Source organism: Calcarisporiella thermophila (assembly GCF_041956535.1).
Source record: "Calcarisporiella thermophila strain CBS 279.70 unplaced genomic scaffold VTP21scaffold_13, whole genome shotgun sequence".
NCBI lineage: Eukaryota > Fungi > Calcarisporiellomycota > Calcarisporiellomycetes > Calcarisporiellales > Calcarisporiellaceae > Calcarisporiella > Calcarisporiella thermophila.
Genome location: NW_027192203.1, coordinates 742,942 through 766,375, shown reverse-complemented (window position 1 = coordinate 766,375; position 23,434 = coordinate 742,942). Strand labels below are relative to the sequence as shown.

General features: G+C 45.1%; 14 protein-coding genes and 2 non-coding genes across 16 annotated transcripts; 7 read left to right on the top strand and 9 right to left on the bottom strand.

Annotated features, from left to right (window-relative positions):
- Nucleotides 1-191: 191 nt before the first annotated feature.
- Nucleotides 192-264, bottom strand: VTP21DRAFT_t166. Its single transcript has one exon. It is a non-coding gene; the product is annotated as a tRNA-Ser (tRNA).
- An 81-nt stretch (nt 265-345) lies between these two features.
- VTP21DRAFT_t169 lies at nt 346-427 on the top strand. The gene has a single exon. It is a non-coding gene; the product is annotated as a tRNA-Ser (tRNA).
- A 508-nt stretch (nt 428-935) lies between these two features.
- Nucleotides 936-2,213, bottom strand: VTP21DRAFT_2253 (uncharacterized protein; the record flags this gene model as incomplete). The annotated part of the gene is made up of 3 exons (XM_069392428.1): nt 936-1,222; nt 1,296-1,359; nt 1,428-2,213. The coding sequence occupies 3 exons, from the start codon at nt 2,211-2,213 to the stop codon at nt 936-938; spliced, it is 1,137 nt and encodes a 378-aa protein (XP_069250830.1).
- A 282-nt stretch (nt 2,214-2,495) lies between these two features.
- On the top strand, nt 2,496-2,872 carry VTP21DRAFT_2252 (uncharacterized protein; the record flags this gene model as incomplete). Its single annotated transcript, XM_069392427.1, has 2 exons — nt 2,496-2,575; nt 2,671-2,872. 2 exons carry the CDS (start codon nt 2,496-2,498, stop codon nt 2,870-2,872), a joined length of 282 nt encoding a protein of 93 aa, XP_069250829.1.
- A 447-nt stretch (nt 2,873-3,319) lies between these two features.
- Nucleotides 3,320-5,760, bottom strand: VTP21DRAFT_2251 (uncharacterized protein; the record flags this gene model as incomplete). Its single annotated transcript, XM_069392426.1, has 9 exons — nt 3,320-3,590; nt 3,649-3,926; nt 4,030-4,229; nt 4,300-4,402; nt 4,482-4,690; nt 4,770-4,831; nt 4,898-4,977; nt 5,065-5,382; nt 5,452-5,760. 9 exons carry the CDS (start codon nt 5,758-5,760, stop codon nt 3,320-3,322), a joined length of 1,830 nt encoding a protein of 609 aa, XP_069250828.1.
- Nucleotides 5,761-6,382: 622 nt separating this feature from the next.
- Nucleotides 6,383-7,069, top strand: VTP21DRAFT_2250 (uncharacterized protein; the record flags this gene model as incomplete). The annotated part of the gene is made up of 4 exons (XM_069392425.1): nt 6,383-6,451; nt 6,521-6,580; nt 6,656-6,832; nt 6,911-7,069. 4 exons carry the CDS (start codon nt 6,383-6,385, stop codon nt 7,067-7,069), a joined length of 465 nt encoding a protein of 154 aa, XP_069250827.1.
- Nucleotides 7,070-8,071: 1,002 nt separating this feature from the next.
- On the top strand, nt 8,072-9,504 carry VTP21DRAFT_2249 (uncharacterized protein; the record flags this gene model as incomplete). Its single annotated transcript, XM_069392423.1, has 5 exons — nt 8,072-8,269; nt 8,355-8,433; nt 8,546-8,691; nt 8,777-8,840; nt 8,918-9,504. 5 exons carry the CDS (start codon nt 8,072-8,074, stop codon nt 9,502-9,504), a joined length of 1,074 nt encoding a protein of 357 aa, XP_069250826.1.
- Nucleotides 9,505-9,929: 425 nt separating this feature from the next.
- VTP21DRAFT_2248 (uncharacterized protein) lies at nt 9,930-11,332 on the bottom strand (the record flags this gene model as incomplete). Its single annotated transcript, XM_069392422.1, has 7 exons — nt 9,930-9,985; nt 10,087-10,158; nt 10,232-10,539; nt 10,603-10,695; nt 10,756-10,922; nt 10,993-11,150; nt 11,227-11,332. The coding sequence occupies 7 exons, from the start codon at nt 11,330-11,332 to the stop codon at nt 9,930-9,932; spliced, it is 960 nt and encodes a 319-aa protein (XP_069250825.1).
- Nucleotides 11,333-11,766: 434 nt separating this feature from the next.
- On the top strand, nt 11,767-12,943 carry VTP21DRAFT_2247 (uncharacterized protein; the record flags this gene model as incomplete). The annotated part of the gene is made up of 4 exons (XM_069392421.1): nt 11,767-11,964; nt 12,035-12,262; nt 12,339-12,410; nt 12,491-12,943. 4 exons carry the CDS (start codon nt 11,767-11,769, stop codon nt 12,941-12,943), a joined length of 951 nt encoding a protein of 316 aa, XP_069250824.1.
- Nucleotides 12,944-13,357: 414 nt separating this feature from the next.
- Nucleotides 13,358-14,336, bottom strand: VTP21DRAFT_2246 (uncharacterized protein; the record flags this gene model as incomplete). The annotated part of the gene is made up of 4 exons (XM_069392420.1): nt 13,358-13,844; nt 13,924-14,140; nt 14,220-14,240; nt 14,303-14,336. 4 exons carry the CDS (start codon nt 14,334-14,336, stop codon nt 13,358-13,360), a joined length of 759 nt encoding a protein of 252 aa, XP_069250823.1.
- A 1,026-nt stretch (nt 14,337-15,362) lies between these two features.
- Nucleotides 15,363-15,953, top strand: VTP21DRAFT_2245 (uncharacterized protein; the record flags this gene model as incomplete). Its single annotated transcript, XM_069392419.1, has 2 exons — nt 15,363-15,746; nt 15,816-15,953. 2 exons carry the CDS (start codon nt 15,363-15,365, stop codon nt 15,951-15,953), a joined length of 522 nt encoding a protein of 173 aa, XP_069250822.1.
- Nucleotides 15,954-16,231: 278 nt separating this feature from the next.
- On the bottom strand, nt 16,232-17,671 carry VTP21DRAFT_2244 (uncharacterized protein; the record flags this gene model as incomplete). Its single annotated transcript, XM_069392418.1, has 6 exons — nt 16,232-16,433; nt 16,629-16,939; nt 17,056-17,284; nt 17,362-17,428; nt 17,493-17,592; nt 17,663-17,671. The coding sequence occupies 6 exons, from the start codon at nt 17,669-17,671 to the stop codon at nt 16,232-16,234; spliced, it is 918 nt and encodes a 305-aa protein (XP_069250821.1).
- Nucleotides 17,672-17,898: 227 nt separating this feature from the next.
- On the bottom strand, nt 17,899-19,204 carry VTP21DRAFT_2243 (uncharacterized protein; the record flags this gene model as incomplete). The annotated part of the gene is made up of 6 exons (XM_069392417.1): nt 17,899-18,044; nt 18,132-18,348; nt 18,476-18,817; nt 18,895-19,048; nt 19,107-19,126; nt 19,193-19,204. The coding sequence occupies 6 exons, from the start codon at nt 19,202-19,204 to the stop codon at nt 17,899-17,901; spliced, it is 891 nt and encodes a 296-aa protein (XP_069250820.1).
- Nucleotides 19,205-19,629: 425 nt separating this feature from the next.
- Nucleotides 19,630-20,356, top strand: VTP21DRAFT_2242 (uncharacterized protein; the record flags this gene model as incomplete). Its single annotated transcript, XM_069392416.1, has 2 exons — nt 19,630-19,716; nt 19,793-20,356. The coding sequence occupies 2 exons, from the start codon at nt 19,630-19,632 to the stop codon at nt 20,354-20,356; spliced, it is 651 nt and encodes a 216-aa protein (XP_069250819.1).
- A 287-nt stretch (nt 20,357-20,643) lies between these two features.
- On the bottom strand, nt 20,644-21,627 carry VTP21DRAFT_2241 (uncharacterized protein; the record flags this gene model as incomplete). Its single annotated transcript, XM_069392415.1, has 1 exon — nt 20,644-21,627. The coding sequence occupies one exon, from the start codon at nt 21,625-21,627 to the stop codon at nt 20,644-20,646; it is 984 nt and encodes a 327-aa protein (XP_069250818.1).
- A 431-nt stretch (nt 21,628-22,058) lies between these two features.
- On the bottom strand, nt 22,059-23,214 carry VTP21DRAFT_2240 (uncharacterized protein; the record flags this gene model as incomplete). The annotated part of the gene is made up of 2 exons (XM_069392414.1): nt 22,059-23,047; nt 23,118-23,214. 2 exons carry the CDS (start codon nt 23,212-23,214, stop codon nt 22,059-22,061), a joined length of 1,086 nt encoding a protein of 361 aa, XP_069250817.1.
- Nucleotides 23,215-23,434: the final 220 nt, after the last annotated feature.

The following is a 23,434-nucleotide window of genomic DNA, read 5'->3' as shown; positions in this document are numbered from 1 at the left end:
TTTAACATAACGAGATATAGGTCCTGGATCGATAGACGTTCAATCGATATGCGTGTATCGTAGTTGACGTGAATAGCATGTACGTGAAACCAATGTAATCGTTGTACTTATCGTAAGGGCGATCTTTTTAATAATCAAGACTCAGCTTCTGATCAAGTGGATAGCAGTCACAAACTAAGAGTAAGTGCTGGTGGGGGAAGTGGGATTCGAACCCACGCCGTTCTCATCGGCATCCCAGGGATAGTCCACTACACTAACCCTCCCCCAAAGTTTCTTTTTTACCAGTAGTGGCGCAGTTATGACTATCTGTAAGAAATACTGATATTCCCCCACAATTCTCGGAAAGTCAGGATGGCCGAGTGGTTAAGGCGCTAGACTTGAAATCTAGTGGGCTCTGCCCGCGCAGGTTCGAACCCTGCTTCTGACGATTTCCTCTTTCATTTTTTCCTACTTTTTCAGTTGACATCTGCATTCTGCACAAAATGATCAATTACATTGATCAGCTTATTGCGTGGAGGTAGCCCATACATTGTGGTGGTATGACCTGATTGAATGCGAGGATTCTGGACGAAATCCAATAAGGTCCATGTGGAAAACGACGCGAGAATTTTATTGCACAACACAACTACTAAACCGAAATACTGCACCACACGACTTAAATAAGAATATCCTTTGAACATCCCATGTTCGAAGTGGTCCAGCATCTCAGCAAATTTCACAAAGAATGCTTCCGAAACAAAAGATAAAAATAAATAAAACTCATAGTAGAGAGGAAAAAAAAAACAGAAAAATATAGAAAAATGCGCGTAAGTGTGGGTATATGTAGGGGTGTATATTTGTGCAATCCAAGTTGAACACTATAAAGAGGCTATAAAACAAAGGGGAAATGAACAATGCAAGAGAAAGAGATGAAATAAAATAAAAACTTGAGCCCGTCAACAGAGTGTCCCCACCACCAGCTCGATCCAACCTATAATACACTCCTGCAAATACTCGCTCCAACCCATCCCCATTCCCACCCTCTGTCCGTGTTCCCGCAACCAATTCCTCATGGCCTGTTTGCCCGCCCGCTCAACCACCTCCTCGTCCCTTTCTCCTGTATACAGCCCACACTTGGAGCATTTGCTACAAGGGGGCGACCCGGGAGGCAGAAAATGCGTGCAGTAGTGCGCATAGCCTTGGTCCTGTATCCCTTGGCCACAAACATAGCACATCACAAAGTCTAATAAGTTCAAGAACGGAGAGAATAGTGGGCTTGGTTGGAGATATCAGGTTGAAGGCGCAGGGATACTTACTGCAATGGCACGTCAACTTGTTGCACCCTTCTTCCTTCTGAAACGACCGGTAACACTTGGGGCACTAAGACATAATACATATTCTGATTAGCATCTAGTCCAACCTGGCCGGACTCCTGCCCCTCTACTTACAGTTCTTTTGATAGCACCCGTCATCGCCCGCTCAATGTAGCGTTGCATCCCCTCCTTTCCCATTTGCATCTTGCACATGTGTCCACCTCTTTTACATTCTTCCCCACACCACCAGCATGTCCACTTTCCACATCGGCAACCATATGCCCATCCCTGACGGCGCTTCTGCGTTCTATCGATGGCCGCACTCAGTTCTGAGCGCCAGCTCCAGCTCGTGATTTCGAAAAAGCGGAGGATCCGTGTTAAAAGGATGGCAGAAGACACGGTTGAGAAGAGAAGAGGGGAATGCCAAAAGATGAGAGAGGCAATGAGAAGAAGCAGGTAGGGAGAAGGATGGGCTTGGGAGGATGACGGGGAGGAAAGAGGAAGCACGGGATGCCCCCCTGAACATCGCAAAGAGGGGACTGCCGCGAGTTCTTCCTCATTGTCCTCCCCCTCCTTCCTTTCTCTTTTCTCTCCATGCGAGGCATCGTCACCTCTATTAGCGCGAGCCGCGAGAGCGGCCAGTATGGCATTAGCAAAAGATCGGCGAAGGCCGCCTTGCAACACGCTCTTGACTTCGTCTTCGTCGAAGCACCCAGAGCATTCGGTCAAGCATGGCACACGCAGCTCGCCCGAGAGAATTTGGCGGGCTAGATGGCCTTGGCCAAACAGGCCCTCGGAGACCGAGCGCGAGAGGCATTGGTGACAAAAGGGATGCCCGGCAGAGCAGCATATCTGGGCCGAGGAGGGCGTGTCTTCGTAGCAGCAGAGGCATTCAAAGCATTGGATGATGTCGTCATTCATCTCGCTATCGGGGATGATTTGGCGAGGAGAGAGAGAAGAAGGGCGAGAAGCCAGCAAAAGGCCGAAAAAGAAAGTCCTCAGTGAGGGCTTGACGAATTAGTCAATCTCGGGAACATAGCAAACAAAAACCCAAGAAAGCAGGAGCCGCAGCCGAACCCTTTAGGATTTGCTAGTCCGTTTTTAAAACCCGCTTCACCCTGGTGCGATCCCGGGCTGGCATTGGTTCCTCCGCCTTTCCCCACTTTTTCCTCGACTTTGGTTGCTCCGGAAATAGACGCCCTCATGGCCGGAACGCCCTCGCAATCCCCCCCCTCTTCCGACGATGGGCCGCGGCCTATTGGCCGCTTTAACTACTTGACAATGTAAGCTCGATCCTCCCGGATCTTAGATGTTCCGAGGCTCTGTCTCGGCCTCGCCCGCCATGTCGCTAATGACCATCGTCTAACCCCTGTTACAGAGGCACCTTTATCGAGGTGACCATCTTCGCACTGACCATGATGCTCTGCCCCCTCCACGTCTACTTCTACACCTTCGACTTGCTTGGCCAGCAGCTCGCCGCCATCCTGGGCGTTGCCGTTGCCATGGCCGTCCTGATCTGCTACATCTTCTACTCGCTCTGGATAGATCAGCTGGAGCGGGCCAAATCGAAGGTGGATTGAGGGTGCTGCAAGGCGGTGTCAAGTTAGAGGACCCCGCGTTATATATAAATATATACAAAGATATCTTCTACGATTGTTCTTTCTTTCTACTCCTGTCGCCTGTAAATATCTTTCCTAGCGAGTCTAGTGTGTGATTATTTCTTTCCCTTTCTTTTCGTGCGGCTGGGCTTTCTGAGCCCCAGCTTCAACCTATGTATATCAACGATTTTTAATCTGATGCTTGCCGCTAATCCTCCTATTCTATCTATGAGACTGGATGGCCCCACGACGACAATAAAAGACAATAAAGAGTAGAATGCGGAAAATGGAAGAGTCTATTGCGCACTTTTTTTTGATGCAGAAACTTGGATAAATATTGAAATAGCAAATGAACAACAGTCTCGGCCTATTCGCTCCTTCCTTGTCCTCCTCACTATTTTTTGTTTTTCCTCTTCATCCTCCTTACTCTCAAAGCTGGATTTCCGGCAGGTCCTCATGACATTTGATTGCTTCCCTCATAAACTGAAGGAATCGCAGCCCATAGGTGGTCGGATCCACCGCAGATATTTTCTCCTTGTCCTGGGTGAAGCTTTTGATGAAGTGCTCGGCTTTCTTGAAAATATCATACGGAGTCAAGATGTCGATAATGCCCATGTAGTAATTCTCCACTCCCGGTCCATTTCTCTCGTCGGAGGAGAGAAAGCCACCCTCGTCCGCGTAGAATATACAATTAAGACGACTATAGGCGAGGTTAACCAGGTGGCTCTTCGCTTTCGAGTGAAGGGAAAATGGCTTACTCTGAGGGGACTTCTTCCGGAAATGTTGAATCGATCCGAACAGGATCCGCCACCACCACCGCCTGCCGCAACGCCTGAGCACTCATTTGATCCTCCTTGGCTCCCCCGTGTGAGCCGCGTCGACCAGAGGGTTGTCGCTCCAGTTTGCGCTCCGTCCGCTTGAGATCCGGCTTGAAGATATACAGGGTATTGGCACGTAGGTTTTCGCTATTCCCGCGCCGCAAATTGTGGATACCAATGAGCAGGCTATAGTCCATGATGTTTAATGTCTGAAGCAACTGGGAAGAGAAAGGGGAGGAAGAGAAAGAAAGAAAAAGAAACGGATTCCTTGTTTAAAAAGGCAGACTGTCCATATCGAATCGCCAACCCAACTCAAAATACCTTAACATCTCGTTGCAGTTGTGCAAGGAATATCTGCCGCTTCTCTGGTCCAAGCTGGAGGACCTTTCCTCGATTCAGCCAATTCAAGTCCTTCATGACTGCGCGCGGGTTCTGACGTGCCTCCGACTCCGGGTATTCGCGGCCATAGGTCGATCCTTTTAGATCATAGATCTCGTGGATATCTTTGTTGGAAGGAAACACTATAGAACAAGGCGGAGTTTAGCTCAGAAGCAAGATGGGTGTCATAGGGTTCAGATCCAGATACGGCACCATTGCCCATGACGACAAAATGGATTTTCCTTCCATGCGGTAATTTGATGCGGTGTAATCCATAGTACCGGCATAGAAGCGTGTTTGGGTTTTTCTTTACGTGCTAATAAAGATGCCATCCCCATTAGAGCCCAATATGATCGGAGCTAGAATCCATTCATCAGCACTAATATTATCATTACCTCGTAGTAGTTTTTCAGAATTTTTCGCATCCACTTGTGCTCAGAATGATGTATGGTCTTAATGATGAAGCGGTAATCTTGCGAGTAGTAGAAAAAAGCGCCACTCTTGCCTGAGGAGGAGAGCTCCGAGAGGACATATTTATTCGTCAACGACACGAGAAAATCTGCAGGATCTAGACCAAACAATTCGCGTAGATAGCGGAAAACCCCTATAGGTATTGGCATGGTAGGAGCCGAGTTAATGGGTGTAGGAAACAGCTAGACCACATGATGTCATAAGGAACTTACATGGGGCATAGTCCTTGAATTTAAAGTCGTATTTAGCCGATGGGGTGAGTTCGTTTCCCTTGCTGTTATTGTGCGGAGAAGGGGTTAGAGCCAAGCGCTACCAGGTTCAAGCTGTCATCGAGACTTACATATCGAAGCTCATCTTATGAGCGCTCTTGAAATCTGCATCTGTCAATTCACGCTGCAATTTGGCGGTACACCTTGATACCTGTTAAAAAAAAGTCATTGATTTTACATAGATAAACAACCACTTCAAGTATACATAGATAGGTTAAAAAAAAACATGCTAACTTACAGCAACCCGTATCCCGGTCAACATATTATACATGAGGACATAGTTAACGTGATCCTCACCAATTCGCGTCCCAATAACCACTTTTGTGCGCTCCTCTTCTTGCTTCCGCTTCGATAACAGCCTTGCCTTCCTTCTCGCCAACTCCTCTTGTAATTGATGTAGTTCCTCTAGTTCTTGTGGAGTGCGTGCCACAAGTTCAGTTGCGAAGGTGTTTCGGCGGGAGAGAGAAAGCTCCTGATCAATATTCGTAGCATTTGACTCGCCATGAGGTGATACGGAGGTAAGGACAGCAAGGGTAGATCGACGCGTAGGCACATTCTGAAAAGTCCGAGACGGTGATATAAGATGAAATTCTGTTTCATTAGAAAGGATTCTGTTATAGGGTACCTTGGCTATATCTGGGGCAAGCGGCGAAGAAGAATCTAATGGAGATATATTGTCTGTGGGCAGACGTGCTGTCGCGGCTTCGGGTTGTGTTTTCAGCATCCTATTATCCGGTTCTGCAGGATGCACACTCATCCCAGCAGGCGTAGCAGTTGCATCTGAAGGGCGGATCTCCTCTTGGCTTCCATTCCAAAGAGAGTCATGAGATGTACGCGGGTGGATCCCATGGTCGGGTGAGGATGCGTGCAGAACTTTTGTGGGGTGAACCTGGGGATAGTGTATAGTTTGGTCATTAGAAGATAACGATGTCATTTTGTCATTGGATGAGATGAGGAGAGCAATTGCCGGGGAAATATGAAATTTTGAAATAAATGAAATGGTGGCGTCACAGGAGATTGGAGCAAGTGATAATTCGAGCGGCTGGAAACAGGGGGTATTCAGAGCTAATCTTGGCTGGATGCCCTTAAGTCTTAATTTATTCTTCCTGTTCCCAGCCTTATAGTCGAGTGGTTTGACAGGCATCCTATTTCTAATAGAGCTTGTGCCAAGTGGTTCAAGACTTGGATGTGGCGAGAGCGATTTTCCGCGGCGCAAAATTACTGCACAGCGATTTCAATAGCGGCTCCGCACCGGAATTCTCTCTTTCTTGCAACGCATCAGTCTTGGCGCAGCCGGTGTAGTGGAATTTGGAGAACAGTCGCATCAAGCATTGAGCCAGGTTTTGTCAGCGCTCTATTGATGTTTGTAAATTTTGCCACCCGACTTAATTTTCTCCTTCCAAATTAGCCGTCAAATTGCCTGGGCGTCCTCGCATTATAAAGACGATATAAACCCTCCCCACCTCTCTTTTCGTTCCATTTCTCTTCAATATTCAACGTGTTTAATTGACAAGGCCTTTTTTTTCCTCGCCGCATTCTCTCCGCCATTCCTGACAATGACAATCCACTACACACTTTGTTTCGGGCTCTTGGTGCTCGAAATTGCGCTGTTTCTCATTTTCATTGTAAGAATGGGCTTCTATTTCATGTTGACTTGAAGTGGATTGACAACAAGCATTCTCTCTGTGAAATAGATACCATTACCTCTTACATTGCGCAAGCCCATGATGAATTTCTTTCACAATTCTCCAATTGTGAGTGTTCCCTCATTTAGATATCACTTTTGCCTTTTAATTAATTGCGTTATCGATGGCCCATTTGGTGTCTAGGCGCAGAAAGTTTGGTACTGGACCAAGATCACCCAGGTATTTGTCTTTGTATTGTTCCTTGACGCAGTGAACCGTTGGTGGCGCATACAAGAAAATATCGAGCTTGCCAGTGATGGAGGAAAACCATCTACCGTGCAAGCACATATGAACGTGGCTGCAACGCGCTTTTATAGCGAGGTAAAAGCATAACATATCTATTTTTGACGGAAGGAAGACTCGATCATTAATCATTTCCCCCTTGATTTTGGTGAACAGCGGAACTGCTATCTGACGGGCTTTACGCTCTTTCTTTCCCTTATTTTGAACCGCACCCACGCAATGATCTTGGAGAACATCCGAAATGAAACCGAAATTGCAAGGCTTCGAAAGCAAGGTGGGCAGGTGGATGGAGCCACCAGTAAGAAAGTAAAATAGTGGAGGATGTGTTGCATTTATTTCTTATGCATTGTTTATGTATGTATATATGAGCATGTTATATAAAGTCCCTCTTCCGTTTAAACACAAGATGCGACTCCCTAGACCTCTGGATAGAGAGGAAAAACTCAACGCAATCCTTCCCTAGGTTGCTCAATAGGGAAAATTGGTTAGCTCATATCTAAAAATTGATTTGGGCGTCCAAAACCAAAAAAATTCTTCTCTGTGATCCTAATGCAATAGTATGTGCATTCTCATCAAAATATATAAACATGACTTGAAAAAAAATGGGCCCTTTTGGTTAAAAATGGATCAATTTGAGTTCCTGAATGTCTATTTTTTTTTTACCTAGATTTTCGCATTGGCTCCAGTATGAAGGAAAGTCAAACGGGAAATCGCGCACACATAGTGCTTTGACACTCCGGAACCTGTGAAAACGCTGGATCGGTATTTACCTTAAAGAGAATATAGGCTATCCTATTCATGCTATCGGAAGGACTAACTATCCATATGAAGCGGCAGTTTCTTGACTGCCGCTGTCTTGCATTTTCACAGCATAATGCGTAAAAAGTCCACGAGATACCTTCGCTTCACACCTTGCAAACTTAGGGGCGTTTTCTAGAACCGTAGGGAGGATAATTGCAGGGAGAATTGAGATTGCAATTACAACAGTTTATCACAAGCTCATGCTACTTAACTAGCAATTGAGCATTGTGATATATCAACATAAAAATCTAATGATCATTTGATTTAGATATTCAACTATATATCAAACGGTATTTTATGAATGATTTTTAGACAGCCTCTAGAGACTTTTAGATCCGAGGGAAGGTTGTATGAACGGTCAATTTTTTTTCCAGGATTGTGGGAAGCAATCGGGCTCTCCACTGCCCATTGTCTTTGGCCAAATTTGCAAATCCCCGTGATAAAATGAGCCACACCCGATTAATCGCTTACAAACGTGCGAAATTAGAAACCTAGTAGTTCTTTCCCACAATTCTCATGGCCATTTCGGTTACAGCTGAAGCAGCGGCAGAAAACCGATTATTACTACCAACCAAGGATAGTTACGAAGAGGCAATGCAGCGTGTGGAGAGTGTGAAGCTAGGGGACGAGGCGCATAAGTATCATCGCCGTGACACCCGCAACTGGAACTACATCCTTAAAAGTGGATTAGCAGGGGGAATTGCGGGCTGTGCTGTAAGTAGGATGAATAAGCGGGCTGTTTTTTTGACGGGGGGATTATTAATCTCATTTTGGCCTATAATGTAACGTACAACAACAGGCAAAGACCGTGATTGCACCCCTGGATCGTGTGAAGATTTTGTTCCAATCAAGTAACCCGCACTTCCTTCAGTATTCTGGTAATATAATCAAGATTCTACTACCATGAACTTTACCGTTCAACTTTCTCTTTGGCTCATACAAGGGAGCAAATGTTTACAAAGCTTTTTTTTTTGTCATCTTCACTTATAGGATCTTGGTTAGGGTTTTTCCGAGCGCTCAGTGATATATACAGAAGCACGGGCATCTTTGGGCTGCTGCAGGGTCACTCCGCAACTCTATTGCGTATATTCCCATATGCAGCAATCAAATTTCTTGCGTATGAGCAGTTCCAGACTGTAAGTTGAATCGTGGTTCGAAATACTTAACCAGAAGGGCATATGATCCAATAGTGAACTAATCCTTAAATCTGGCTTCATGTAGCTATTAATGCCTACAAAAGCACAAGAGACAACCGCCAGGCAATTTGTAGCCGGATCCCTGGCAGGTATTTTTTTTATTACCTTTTCCCTCCCTTTCACTTCCCGACACTACTAACCTCTCTATGGCGCCTCTACTTAAAAGGAGTAACTACGGTTTTGTTCACATACCCGCTTGATCTAGTGCGAGTCCGCATGGCTTTCCAAGTGACTCGGTCAAACGAGCGCGCCTCCTCCTTTATTCAGACATGCCGACAGGTGTACGCAGAGAGTGCACGCAAGCCTCCTATCCTGAATTTTTATCGTGGTTTTTACCCTACCATCCTCGGGATGATTCCCTATGCTGGTGTGTCCTTCTGCACGAACCATGTTTTAACGGAATACTGTAAAACCCGGTTGCCCCATACCACCTTCCCCGATCCAAAAGTGGGCGATCGATTGCGACTCAAGACAGTCCCCAATCTTGTGTGCGGTGGTGTGGCAGGAGCGATCGCTCTCACGTGCTCGTACCCACTAGAGGTCGTGCGTCGACGGATGCAGGTTCACGGCCTGCGCGACCCCGAGAGGTTTGTGTCTTTTGCTGATACCGTGAGGGTAATTGCAAGGGAACGGGGGTGGAGGGGCTTTTTCGTGGGACTTGGCATCGGTTATTTGAAAGTAACCCCCATGATTGCCGTGAGCTTTACCGTCTATGAGCAGTCTAAAGTCATGTTGGGTATCCAAAACGAGTAAACTTTTTGAAGTTGTACTTTAGTATCTCCTGTGTGCTTTTTTTTGAATTCTGCGTGGGTTTGTGTTCGCGACAATCAATGAAACCGGGTTGACCATTGTATTTGCAATTTCTTGAACTTATTTCCACTGTAATATTTACCTTTTCTTCTCGTTTCATCCCTCCTTCCCGACTCTCGGCTTCTCTCCTGTGGACTCTTTTTTCTCCTAGATTTCTTTTTATATTTATATACATCACTGACATTATATATATAATACATATATACACTAGAAGTTGGATGAGATTAAAATGGAGGCCTTTTCTTTATATAGATTTTTGGATCCTAAACAAGAATTAGTGATCATAGAAAGATGACTATACAGGACAACGAAAAAAAACGTGTGGAGTGAAAGGCAGTTTTTCCAAAAAAAAATGAATGCAACATATTCTAATAAACATAAACTTCATCGTAGTCGCTCTCCTCCTCATAATCCTGTCGCATCACTAAAGGGGGAAAAAATAGGAGAGTAAAGGATAGAGGGGGGGAAGAGTCAAAATTGATTGCTCTAAAAACGGTAGAAACCCTTCTATTAAGTAGAACTCACCTTGTTCGTAATCGTCAACTTCTTCTTCATCTTCATACTCCTCGGGATAGTCGTGCGTGTAGAAACCCTCGTCTATAATAAGAGAAGGACTCCACGTCAGCATCTATGGAAATTCCTCCACCACTGAATGTACTCTTATAAATACCATTAGAATCCTCTTCCTCATAATCTTCGTCGCTAGTGTCCACATCGTCTTCCAAAAAGTAATTGTCTTCTCCTTCCCAAGTCAAAGCACCTACGTTGCGGTAGGCCGTGCGGAGATCAGGAGGATCGGCGCGATAGTAAATGTCATAGACATACTCATCGTCATCCTCGGCGGTTGCGGAAGAGCTAGTGGTGGTGCTGGAGCGACTTTCGTTGAGTGTGAGGTATTCGCGCACCATTGGAAGAAAATTACACATGATATCGTCTGGTGAGGGATCATACTGTTGTTCGCGTAGATGTCTCTTCACACTGTAAGGTAATAACGGTTAATCATTTCGAACATATCGACTCTAGCATTTCATACTATATTACCCTTGCTTCTTATTGCTCTCTTTTACTGCATCATACATCTGAAACACATCATTTTTCTCAGGTGCCATTCCTTTCTTCGGGGATGTTAACACTCTAGCGCAGCATATTAAAAAATGGGTAACCGCAAGGATGTAATAAACCTTAGAAACTTACTCTGGTATGCCGTCCTCATTGGTTATTACCTCTTTCTGCTTGTTGTGTATGACTCTGAATCGCACGGGAGCCTTTGATGGTGAGGTGATCGGCTCTCTCTCTTCCTGTGGTGGTGACGATTCAGATTCCTCACGTGCTCGCTTTTCCTTTAATTTTACAATTCTATCCTAAAGATTTAAGTATAATAAATTTCTACTTATTAAACTGGTATTCAGAGGCCCGCTAATATACACGTACTCTAAGCTCCTCCCGGGCCTTGTCATCGTTGAAATACTCGCTGTTCACCGTCTCTGCAAGGCAGAAAAGTTGTGGGTTTTCAGGCTGACCGAGACTATAGCTTCTCTCCTTTTTCGCTCTCTTCTCGCGGGGAGGTTGTGTGAGCGCTTGCTCCACATCTAATCACCAAAGTTCCTTTGACATTAATCTATGACTGCGGACACCCTGCCATTAAGGAATAGCAAAAAAACATACACAGAGCATCCAAAGGCTCTTCATTACGCTTTCGTTTGATTCGTACCAAAGCAAAAGCGGGTAGATCCTCACGCGTACCCGCCGGTCCCGTCACTGCCGTGGACATGATTGTCGAGGTTAGTCGCGGAAAGGAAATAACACAGGCGGAAGGTCAACGAATCCCGAAGTTGAACTAAACTAAAATTTGCGGCTTAGTGATAGTTGGGCCACGCCGTGTAACGAAAGAATAACAAGTTCATTTTATATATCTGAAATCCTTTGAATTGAAATTTTATATTTTTGGACGTTTTAATCCCGGTGAGGTTTTCATCTTTAGGGTTGAGCATTCAATAGTGTTGGTAGTTGTATTTATCCTTTCCTCTATTTAATATTATTTCTAGCCTCTGTGACTAGTAACATCCTCTTGCCTTCATTAACCTCTCTTGTGTTTATTTCCCTATTTAATCCTCCATTTCCTAGTCGCTCTTTTGCTCCATTTTTTTTTTTACCATCCACGTCCCCCATCGACCATTTTCTCCATCATCTAATTTGTAAACAACAATGGGCTCCGCTTGCTCTACCCTATTTTTCTCTAAATCCCGAGTGCAGGACACCGTACCCGAAATTGCCATAAACTTTGAAGCACCACCGACGGAGGAAGAGCGTGGGGTATACGATCGGCTCAGGGTTCTCACGCGGACAGCCCATCTAATTGAGAGCATCCGCGGGTACCGGGCTTGCGATGGGGAAATTAGGAAGGTGAGATTCCCCAATGAATCTGAATTTAGGAGTTTTTCCTTTAGATTAATTATGCCCTTATAAATACTAGCTCATGACCTCACCGTCTCCCGAGCAAGAAGAGGAGACCTGGCGGGTCCTTCAGGTCACCGCAGCTTGCTTGAAGGAGTACTATGAATATGCCCTTCTCCTTGAGGACATGTTGCCCGATCTGCTCAGACCCCTATGCGCTAACCCTAGCGCATTGGAGCAGCACCCTGGTCTTGTGCAGCTTCTTACGGGGGTTTTGGGCTTTGTGTTCGAATTTGATCAGTTGAAGGTAGCGTATGCATTCTCTTTGTTCATTTATCGCCACAAGCCGCTAAATGCCTTCACTGCATGGGTATTTCTTGCAGATGAGAACACCGGCCATTCAAAATGACTTTTCCTATTACCGTCGCATGCTAAGTCGAGATAGGCCTGATCAGGTTAGTGCTTCAATGTTGCTCACTTGTGGATCTCCCGTCTAACCATTTCCCACCGAAATGCTCTCTTCTCTGGCGTTTAGGCCAATTTGCGAAAGGCTATGTCCGAGGATGAGCTTGCCAACCAAATCTCGATGTTCGTCGCTCAGCCTTCTCCCCTGTTTGCTACCCTTCTTCGGGTCGCCAGCTCTTTCGCGAACAAAGACTCAGTTGGTCCCTGCCTTCCGCAAACCGTCGCCTCCCTTTCCATTGCTTGCTATAGCTCTTTGGTGAATCAATTCTACACCCGGCCGGAGACACGTGCGCAGCTTCTCCGCTCCATGGTGATTGCGATTGTTGTCTACGACCATATTTCTGGCGAGGGAGCGTTCGTGCGACAGTCGGCAGTATATGTGAAGCCATCCGTGGAAGCGGTGCAACGGCTCGGAGGCGACGAAACCCCCGCCCTAATACAAATAATCCGCCATATGACACGCCACTATAATGACGACGAAACTCCGCGAAGTGTGAGAAAATTAATCGAATCCTATGCTTGATCAGGCTACGATCCCATCCCCCCGCGCTTTTTTTTTAGCTTTTTGTTAATTCCTCTATTCTACAGCAATTTTGAAAGAACTCAGATTTTGAAAGTAGTTTTCATTCATCAACTCAATTTTCCTTTTCCTTTTGCTTATTTATGAAATCAATTTTTTTTAATCTTCAATATATTTTTACCTTTTTTTCTACTTTTTCTTTCTTCCTCTTCTTATTTTTATCTTATTCTTATGTTTATGTCTATGTTTGTCTTGTTTTGTTCCCTAATTCACTGTTACTCTGCCTTTCAAAAAAAAAAAATGCAATGGACACTCTGCATAAATTAAGAATACATACACCACTTCAACTAGGAAGTGGTCTAATGTTACAATTCTCTTAACATAAATAAAGCAAAGTTATATCGGAGGAATTCCAATTTATAATCTCGCATATCCTACGTCTCTTTCGCCCTCCTCCACAAACCGGTTCACATCGTCCAGTAGCTCCGGCCGCTGGTCGAATATGAGATGACCACAACCCTCCACGGATATCAGGCGGGAGCCTTGCAGCAACTTGTGAATCAGCACGCCTTTCTCGTACTCGACTATCTGATCTTCAGTCCCATGCAGCACCAGAGTGGGCGGGGCTTTCAGCCTGGGCAACACCTCGACAAGATTGTATCGACCGACCGCACGCATTTGGAACAAATTGGTCTGCGGAGGCCGATTTCCGGACGCAGAGCGCTCCATGATTTTGTAAATCTTATCCTCGTTATGCGCGACATATTCAGGTGTGAAGCTGATGGCCAGAATGTGGAAGGCATGCTCTAGGAGCTGCTCGGAGGTTGTGTTCGGGTCATTTGAGAGAGCAATCAGCTTCTTGTTAGCTTCGGTCATTTTGGTCGAGTCGGGCGTTTTCGGTGAGCTACCATGGGTTAGTTGATAGAAAGCGTGAGAATCCAACGGGAGAGGGGATTGAATCAGCGGATATCTTTTGTAATTACGTTGCAACGAGTATCACTCTATGGATTCTCAAGCGAGGATCTCCGATGGCTAATAAGGTCTGCACAATCATCCCGCCCATGGATAGCCCCAAGATGGCCACGTCCTTCCACCCAACGTGGAGGGCAAGTTCCACCACGTCAAGTGCGTAAAGTTCAAGGCGCAACCATTGTTCCGGGCCTTCAGACTCACCGATCCCGCGATTGTCAAAGATAAGGACTATTATCGAACAAGGTGGCCAGTTAGGAGGGGGCAGTCATTGCAAATTTGCGTGCAAAGCGAAACCAATTTAACCAACCTTGCCGAGATTTGGCCAGTTCTATCATACAAAATATGTAGATAAAAATTAAATAGATAGAGAAATCCAATCGTTGCACTCACCTTGCGCAGCGGGATCCCAATCCTCTTTCACCATCCCCCTTCAATATATATAATTAGTCAGAATGCTGTGGCAAAAGATTCACAAAAGATGGTGTTACGCTTACATGCCACAGACCTAATTGTGAGAGAACATTACTCTCATGTATGTTAAGGTTGTCTAAAATTATGCATTTACCATTATCAATGGGAGTGAGCCCCGATCCTCTCCCAATATCTGGTACGCGATGACGGCCCCATCATGGAGAGTGAAAAACTTAGACTCTCTTTCATAATCCATGGTATTTCTTTTTTACTACCAAGGTGAGTATTAATAGGTGGAAACTTCACATGTCCCCCAAAACTCAATTATTCATTTTCGCAATTCCAAAATTATTCAGGGACTGCTTTTATCAGGGAGGAAAGGTCCCATAGAATATTAACTGACATACATGCTTTACTCGGTAGGTAAGAACAATGATAAGCTTATTCCAATAGAGCCTTGTACAAAGGCCCTTTCGGCTCATATTGCTTCATTTACCATACTACAACTTTGGCCACTGCTATAGAGGCTGGGAGGGTGAAGAGGAAAGCAAATAACAATAAGTGGTAGTGATGCAGGCCCTAAAACTAGGGTGGAATTTTGCTACACCCATCTCAAACCCAAAAGTAGTGTCATTTGTCAAAGAATTCTACTCTTGTTTATGTCACGCCAAAGTGTATCGTCCATAGAATACCAAATTCACAAGTATACGTGGGGCAGAGTTAATTATAAAACACATTTCTACTAAAGGCACTATACGCTACTTTAGTGCAAAACAGATGATTATGTTCTCCCTCCATACTTTATGTGACACTAGATAAACCTGGCTAGCGCTCTTAGAGTACTCCCCGCATTGACAATCGACGGCACATAACCAATTTATCAGTGCTCCGAGGTCGCTTCTGTGACTTGCTAACCACAATCGAATCTGATTGAGGTCGATTTCTCTTTCCTAATGCAATCTATGATTTGTTTTGGAATTGGCTTGGAAGTAGACGCTCATTTTGATAAATGTATTAAAATCTGTTTTCAAACAACATAATGACAGATCCATCCCCACCCGCAGACCTGCCATCACACAACCACAAACGCATATCAACCACAGAGCCTCCCGGTCATCCTTCCACTCAGAAACGGCCTCACCTCGAAGGAACAATCCAAAAACGGGCGCCTATCCGTTCCCATACCCTTCCCACCGATATATACGTTTCTCGTAAATCGTCCTTCCATGCACATCTCGATCGTGCACGGAAACTTCTTCTCAGTGACGGGGAAAAGGTGGTGATCATCCATGGAATGGGTGCCGCAATTAACAAGGCAATTACACTAGCACTAGCAGTGAGAGATAAGATGGCCGATCAAGTGGAGATTCGGTGCCGTACAAGTACCGTCATGTTGGTGGATGACGTTGAACCAGAGGATATGGTAAGCACGGATTGGATAGTATTGATGAGATAGAGCTGGTTTCATGAGTTAAACGTGTACTTGTGATAGGATGAAGATTTAATGACGCAAGAGCGAAATAACTCGGCAGTGCATATTGAATTAAGTCTCAAGGAGGGCGCGGAAAAAATAGTGGCCATGTCGCTGCCTGCTGAAATTGAGAAACGGCAACACCGCCATCCACGATAGTGTTCACCCTCTAACTTTTTTTATATATGCGTGTAAATACTATACCAACTTCCTTCTCCTCTACTCTTCTGCAATCCTTAACCATCATAAAAAGGGCAAATTGTATTACAGGCAGATTTTTTAACTGACATGGATATAACAATAAAAAAACAACGACTAAATAGAGATACAGCTAAGAATATCCGGAAGTTAAGGTGATCTGAAGGGGGTAGCTCTGCAAGGGAATGTATTATCTGGGGAATCAACATGAAATTTCCAGGTCTCTCTGCAACACCATTTCAAGAATAGGGCGAAGAAAATATCTCCAGTTTTTCAAAATATTTTCGTGCTACTGCAAGGTGTAGCTCCATCCCGCCTGGCAATACCGCACGATCACTTAGTACAACCATCACATACGAGTGTTGGGTGAGATTACACACATAGAGGCTATACGGATTTCGCCGAATCATAAGACTCTCAAAGGTAGTTCCAAGTCTATTACTTCATGGATTGATTAAAACCAGTGGATTAGCCGTGATTTTTGTAGTGGGAAAGTAACGGGCGACGAAAAGAGAGAATAGAATTAGATGATAGAGGATGAAGAGAGAAGGAGAGGGGAAGGGGGATGAGGAATTGCACGCAGAGAGGTTACTGAAAAATCGCATATGATTCATAAATTTGGGAACTCATACTTACGCGCAATTCAATCTAAAATGTTTTACAATCCCGCTTATCTTCACTAGCCGGTTTCCGTCTGGATGAGCACGCCGGACCACGCTAGCAATTTCCAAAAATGTTTTTCGCTCAAACAACACTACCTCGTCTGCACCCACAAGCTCACAGAACCGCTCTAGATGGGGAACAAGAGAGTCGATGCGAGGGATAAGGGCGTGGACAATTTTGGACCAGGCGGCATGGAGAGATTCATTCCAGATAGTGGTGGCGTGGACGATGGGATCAAAAGGGGAGGAGAGCGCAGCAAGACGGCGGGTGCGTTTGTGGACAAGCTAGATAAGTAAATGGAGAAACTAAGAACAGGGCAGTGAAACATATAATATGTGGCACAAAAAAAAACGAGATACTTATGTAATAGTTGTATCAGTATACTTGTAGTATATCTTACCTCTTCACGCATTTCGTCCGGTATTAAGTCCATTTTATGCATCAGACAGTACACCTTAGCCTCCGATGAATACTCTGCTAATGCTTCAATACACAGTCGAAAATAGAATTCGTCACGATCTATCCGATGGCCTGTGATCACTACGTCAAACACATACACCAGCAAGGTTACATTACTAAAGATGTGTTCTCGGTGATTAAAGATATGATCATGCATGAAGTTGTCCTGTCTGAAAAAAATATGAATAAGTAAGCATCCAGCATTGGGTAGGCGTGCCCATTTCCAGTTTAGCCAAGATCCAATTACCCCCCACAATCCCATAGATTCACCATCAAATTTTCCAAGAACTGAAAATTTGTGTACTCGACATCCACTAGTATATGTGCATAATTATAGATACATAATGGCAATGAGTCATAATGATGGGAATTCATTACTTGTTGGCAAAAGCCGAACTGAATCTTGCGCTGCATGATTGGAGAATATGATAGAGCGCATGGAGGATTTCCCTGCTCCGCTCCTGCCAAGCAACAGAACCTAACGCAGGCGTATATAAGCATTTTTGATTAGCCATGAGCAAATGATGCTAGGATAGAGGAATATTAACCTTCTTCATAGCGAAGAAGAATGATGGCGGAGCCCTTGATCAGAAAGAGGGAGAAATGAGAAATCCTTTTTTATTCTTTTTTTCTTTAGGAAATAGGTGTGGAACTGAAATATGTATGTATATAGATTTCTAGCTTGAACTGCCACAATGCAACGGTTGGCCCAAAGATCTGGGAAAAGGTGGCGTGAAAAATTAAGGTTTCCCCGCTTGAAACAGGGTAAATGGGTTCCCTGAGATTATAACCTGCTCTTTTCCTGGACAATGACCCCTCCTTCCCGCTCGAATTCAATTCGGTTCATAAGCGTCCCAATCTTCTCTATTTCAACCTCGACCTCATCTCCCTCCTGCATGTACAAAGCAGGTTCCCTCGTAAATCCGACTCCTTATGTACCAAGAAATGGATTAAAACTCGGCTCATTCCTCCCACTCCTCTTCTCAGTGCAGGTGGTGAGGAAACATCAACACTCACCCTCTGGAGTTCCGGTGACAATGACGTCGCCAGGCTGAAGAGTGGTACCTTGACTTAGAAATGAAATGAGGTGAGGGACGTCGAATATCATATCAGAAGTGTTGGAATCTTGCATCGTACGGCCATTGAGGCGCGTGCGAATTGCTAGCGCATTGGGATCGGGGATTACATGAGGTGACACGAGCTGTGGTCCGAGAGGGCAGAACGTATCAAATCCCTAGAGAGCAATAAGAGGAAAAGACAGGAAAGGAAAAGGAAAAGAGTATAGAATAAAGAAAGAGGCAAAACGTGAGGGAACTTGTCAGCCAAAAGAGACGTAGGTCTGGCCGAAATTTCAAGCTTGCCTTTGAAAAACACCACTGGCCCGAGCCTAGCTTCTTTCCTTGCCATTTTCTTGCCGAGATGTCATTTGCACAAGTGTATCCGAGTACATACTCGAGAGCTTTCTCACGGGTTACATTTCGCGCCTTCCGCCCGATAACCACTGCCAGCTCAGCCTCATAATCTATTTGATTGTTTGTGGCAATGGAGGGGACCATCACGGGGGCATTTGGGCCTTGGATACTGGAGGGCGGCTTGATAAAAAGGATAGGGTAATTCGGCAGCTCCATCTTTGTCTCGGCAGCATGCTTACGGTAGTTGAGGCCAATGCAGCGAAAGATGGTGGGGACGATCGGTGCTAAAAGCTGATGTGGTTGAAGTGACAGCGTGAGAAAGAAATCGCGTTTTTATATTGTTTTTCATCAATTGGATCATTGAATACCTTTTCAACCTGCACAACACGCTCTGTCACTTTCGCATCTGTATATATATCTCCAACAATCACGTTCGCCTTCAGCCCGCTAATATCTTTGGGGAAATGGCCACTCTTTAGAATGGGTTGCCCATGATAAACTTGGCCATCTGGTGCCAGGAATCTACATGAGGTTGCCAATTAATTCCTTTATTGCATAAAGAAGTCATGCAAAAACACACCGGATTAAACGCGTCCATCTCTATTGAATGAGCAAGAAATAGTGAGGAACTTCAGAGCAATCAATTATATCAAAGCTCTCATAAACCTGCGAGGCCATAAGTTAAATCTCTGTCGCTATTAAGTGCCGCTTTATTTTCCGCGTGGATTTTTCCCACAATATGCTCTTCAAGTTTTTCGTATTTTGCAAATTAGTCATCAGAGTGCTGAATCTCCCGAAAATTTTCCCAGTCTCAGATTGATTAGGCGGTGCATCTGATTTCTCCATGCAAGCTTTCCTTCTAGTAATTAAAAAAGACATATACCCCAAACGGCTTCCTCTTTTGGTTACGCGCTCCGCCAAGTCACTAGGTGCTGGGGCCAGTTATTGAAGATGGGGGATTAATAATCGGGTTTATAATCAATTCAGCTTTGGTTAAATTTAGCGTCTCGGGTAACGAGTTTATCCTCACATCGCGTAGGGTATAAATTCCCCCTTAGTTCCGCCACTCCATGCGTTTTGAAAATTAAAAAACTACATCAACCATGTCTTCTCAAAACAAATACGAGATCTACTATTTCCGAAACGCTGGTCTTGCTACGGCTGCCCGTACTATTCTTGAGATTGTAAACGTAGGTTTTTCTACACTTCAGCTACCCATCCATGTCAGCATGGCTAACCTCGATTGCGTTTGTTGAAACATTTTAGGCAGACTACAAGTTCAAGTTCGTTGAGGATTGGGCTTCCGAAAAAGCCACCACTCCATTCGGCCATGTCCCCGTCCTCTATGTCACAAAACCTGATGGTTCGCGATATGAGATCGCAGAGTCACAAGCCATCTCTCGCTATCTCGGACGTGAGCATGGATTAGTGGGCGATACCAATGAAGAAAATGGCCTGGTGGATATGGCGTTGGACTCGATTAATGAGCTTTTCCTTAGCATGCTCAGGAACTATTTCCTCCCAAAGGAGGAGGATAAGAAGGAGGCTGGAAAACAAGTCCTGCTCCAAGATGTAAAGAATCTTCTTCCTTTCCACGAGAAACTTATCAAGCAACGCGGCGGTAACGGCCACTACCTGCAGAACAAGCTCACTATCGCTGACATCCACCTGTTCATCTTGTTAAATGGACTTGGAAAGATTTTCGATCAAGACGCGTATAGCACGGTAGTGAGCGAAACGGAGACCCCAGAGTTGTTGAAGGTGATCGAGTCGGTTAAAAAGGAAAAAGGAGTCCAACGTCTCATTGCAGAGAACTATCTTAGTTCGTAAATACCCATATCTATACCACTTTCATACTGTATGTTCACAATAAAATTTAGATTTCATGCTTGCTACTCAAACATCAAGTAAAATTACATTTGACAAATCGGTAGTATGAACCCTATGTTGGAGATATAAAAAGCGTGTTCATGTAGAAAAGAATGGTAAATAATATCAAACATGAGAGCAACACTAGTTAAGATCGGACAAGAAGATGTCGCTCAATTATCCACAACCATCTCAAATCAAACCATAGTACTCCACAGCTGTGTTAAACATTACGTGTCGGCAATATGTTAAGGCACGCATCTATCAATATCCTTAGCACTTGCATCAACAATATATTCCACCAACATCTCTACAATTGACTCAAAATTCCGGTCCAGAGCTAGCTCCAACGGTGTACACCCTTCATTATCCTTTGCATTTACATCGGCACTATATTCTTCTATTAATTGTTTTACTATCGTGGGAGATCCACCGCTCACACCATAATGCAACAATGTCTGTCCACGGAGATCCCTACTATTAACATCAGCATGGTACTCCTCTATCAATTGTTTCACTATTTTTGTTTCTCCATAACTAGCAGCTATTTGCAAAGGTGTAGATCCATCATTGTTCTTTGTATCTACCTCAGCGTTATATTCCATTAATTGCTTTACAACCAGGGGGAAATTGCGACTTGCAGCAAAATGCAACGGTGTATACCCAGAATTGTTACCAACATTGACATTAACACCGTGCTCCGCCAACAGCTTCACAATCGCAATATATCCATCATATGCAGCATCATGCAACGGCGTCCAGCCACCATTTTTGCTCTTGGAATTTGCATCAGCATTGTATTCCTCCAGCAACTGTCTCACTACATCGGTGCTTCCACCTTGCACGGCACTATGTAACGGTGTATATCCATCATCGTCTCTAGCATTGATATCAGCACCATACTTTTCCACCAATTGTTTCACAACTGCCGTACTTCCAAACATAGCAGGGGCATGTAACGGTGTATATCCCTTATAGTCTGTAGCATTCACATCAGCATTGTGTTTCTCCACTAACTGCTTCACAACTGCAGTATGTCCGTTCTGTGTAGCTTCATGTAGCGGTGTCGTTCCAAGATGGGATTTAGAATTTGGATTAGCACCGTAATCCTCCATCAGCTGCTCCACAACCGCGACATGTCCGTTCCCCGCAGCTTTATGTAAAAGCGTCCGTCCAGAATCTTCAATATGATTTGCATTACCGTTGTACTTCTCTACCAATAGTTTCACCATTTTACCAAAGCGCAAGTTCACAAAAAGATTAAGCTGAATGTTGATTGCTCAAGCTTCCTCGCTTTTTCTTATACTTCATATGCTGATGAGTTATGAAGTTCGGGCTTCAGAACAATAGCATATTGTAGACAAATGACATCCTATCCACTCCCTGCTACAACGTCCTAGTAGAGCTTCTCTATTTGGATGGATAATATATTATAAACAAAGGCAACCATAGTTATCATGGTTAATATGTGCGGTGACCTATCATAGGCATTGTATATATATAAATTAAGTAATAAAAGAGATTTGGCGACTATACAGGGGATGAAATGAGTAGGCAGAAAATATGAAGTGAGGAGTGAAAGATGCAGAGAAATAGATGAAAAGAAAATATGAAAAGAAAAGAAAAGAAAATTGTCCGTTATCATATTATAAGAAAATAGCATTTATAGACTTTGGCGAGTCCTCCTTTGCTTCATCCTCATCTGCTCCTCCAGCCGGGTCCACTTTGGAAGAGACAGCGTGGATGTGCCCAGCAACTTTCTTTGTTCCTTCAGGGCCTTCAAATGGTCGATGCAGAATTTGTCTTGGTGTGTCTGTACGCCGTATTTTTTGGGCGAGCCTAGGCATTGGAACCCGGCCTTCACCGCCAACAGGGTCAGCACGGCTTGATCCTGCCGGTGGTTGGCCCGAGAACTTCCCTTTGGGGCCAGGCATTCCTTGACCAACGAGCACGCCAGCCATGGCTTAATGATATCCTCCACCACGGTATGGTTCGAGGTGTCAAATCCCACCGCCGCCCCATTACAATTGGGATAGTCGGCGTATACGTGCGGGGAATCCCCAAAGTACGCCAACGTGCCCGGATGCACCCACTGCTGCATGGTGCCCGAGGATCTTGGCGACCAAAACCCGTGCTCTGTCAGGTGTTCGGGGAGCCAGCGCAAAAACTCCAGCGACAGCTTGTCTCCCGCATCCACCCACACCACTTTGGTTCCCCGCGCCTTCTCCAGCACCTCGTGCACAATGCCAGCCTTCCACGCATATTCGCCGCGTGGCGTCTCGCTCAAGGACCAGAATTTTGGATACTTGGCAAACTCAAACCTCACCAGCTCGCTGACCATCCCGTGGTTGCGCATGGAACGCAGGATGTTGAACTGGAGCGGGTGTAGCCCGAGGTCATAGACCACGACGCGCGGCTGCTGCGAAGCGGGCATTTGGTCTAGAATGTCGCTGAGGTTGTAGAGGAATGCTTCCAGCTCGCAAAAGTGCCCCACACTCGCGGCGGTAACAATGGTCAAAGGGGAGGAGGGCGGGCGGGCATCGGAGCTCTCGAGTATGGAAGGGAACGAGGAGTGAAGGGATCGCGGAGGAGAGAGAGAGGAGGAAGCACCGCAGTATCTTAGCCTACAAGCTGGGTCCCTGCGGAAACAGTCTTCCGAGGAGAAGGGCAAAGAGCATTAGCCTAATGGGCCTATTCCGAGAGGGCGTCGATATTCAATTACCAAACCACCTCACCCACTTACAATAGTAGAGTAGGTTGACGAGTAAGAGAAGACCAAGGGCAATCACCAACTTTTGGAGAACGGAATGGTGTTTCATCGCCGAAGAATGAGCGAAGCAAGCAATGAGGGATGAGGGGGGAACTTGGTCTTGCAATTCGGGCCGGGTGGAATGAGGAGGGTGTAAATAGCGTTCAAAATTAAAACAATACAAAAATTCCAGGGCCGCAATTGCATGTGCTACCTGAATACTATACTGACACAGCGTGTAAGTCTTGGCCACTGGAGTCTCGGATTTAAAAATAAATCACGCTTGAGCA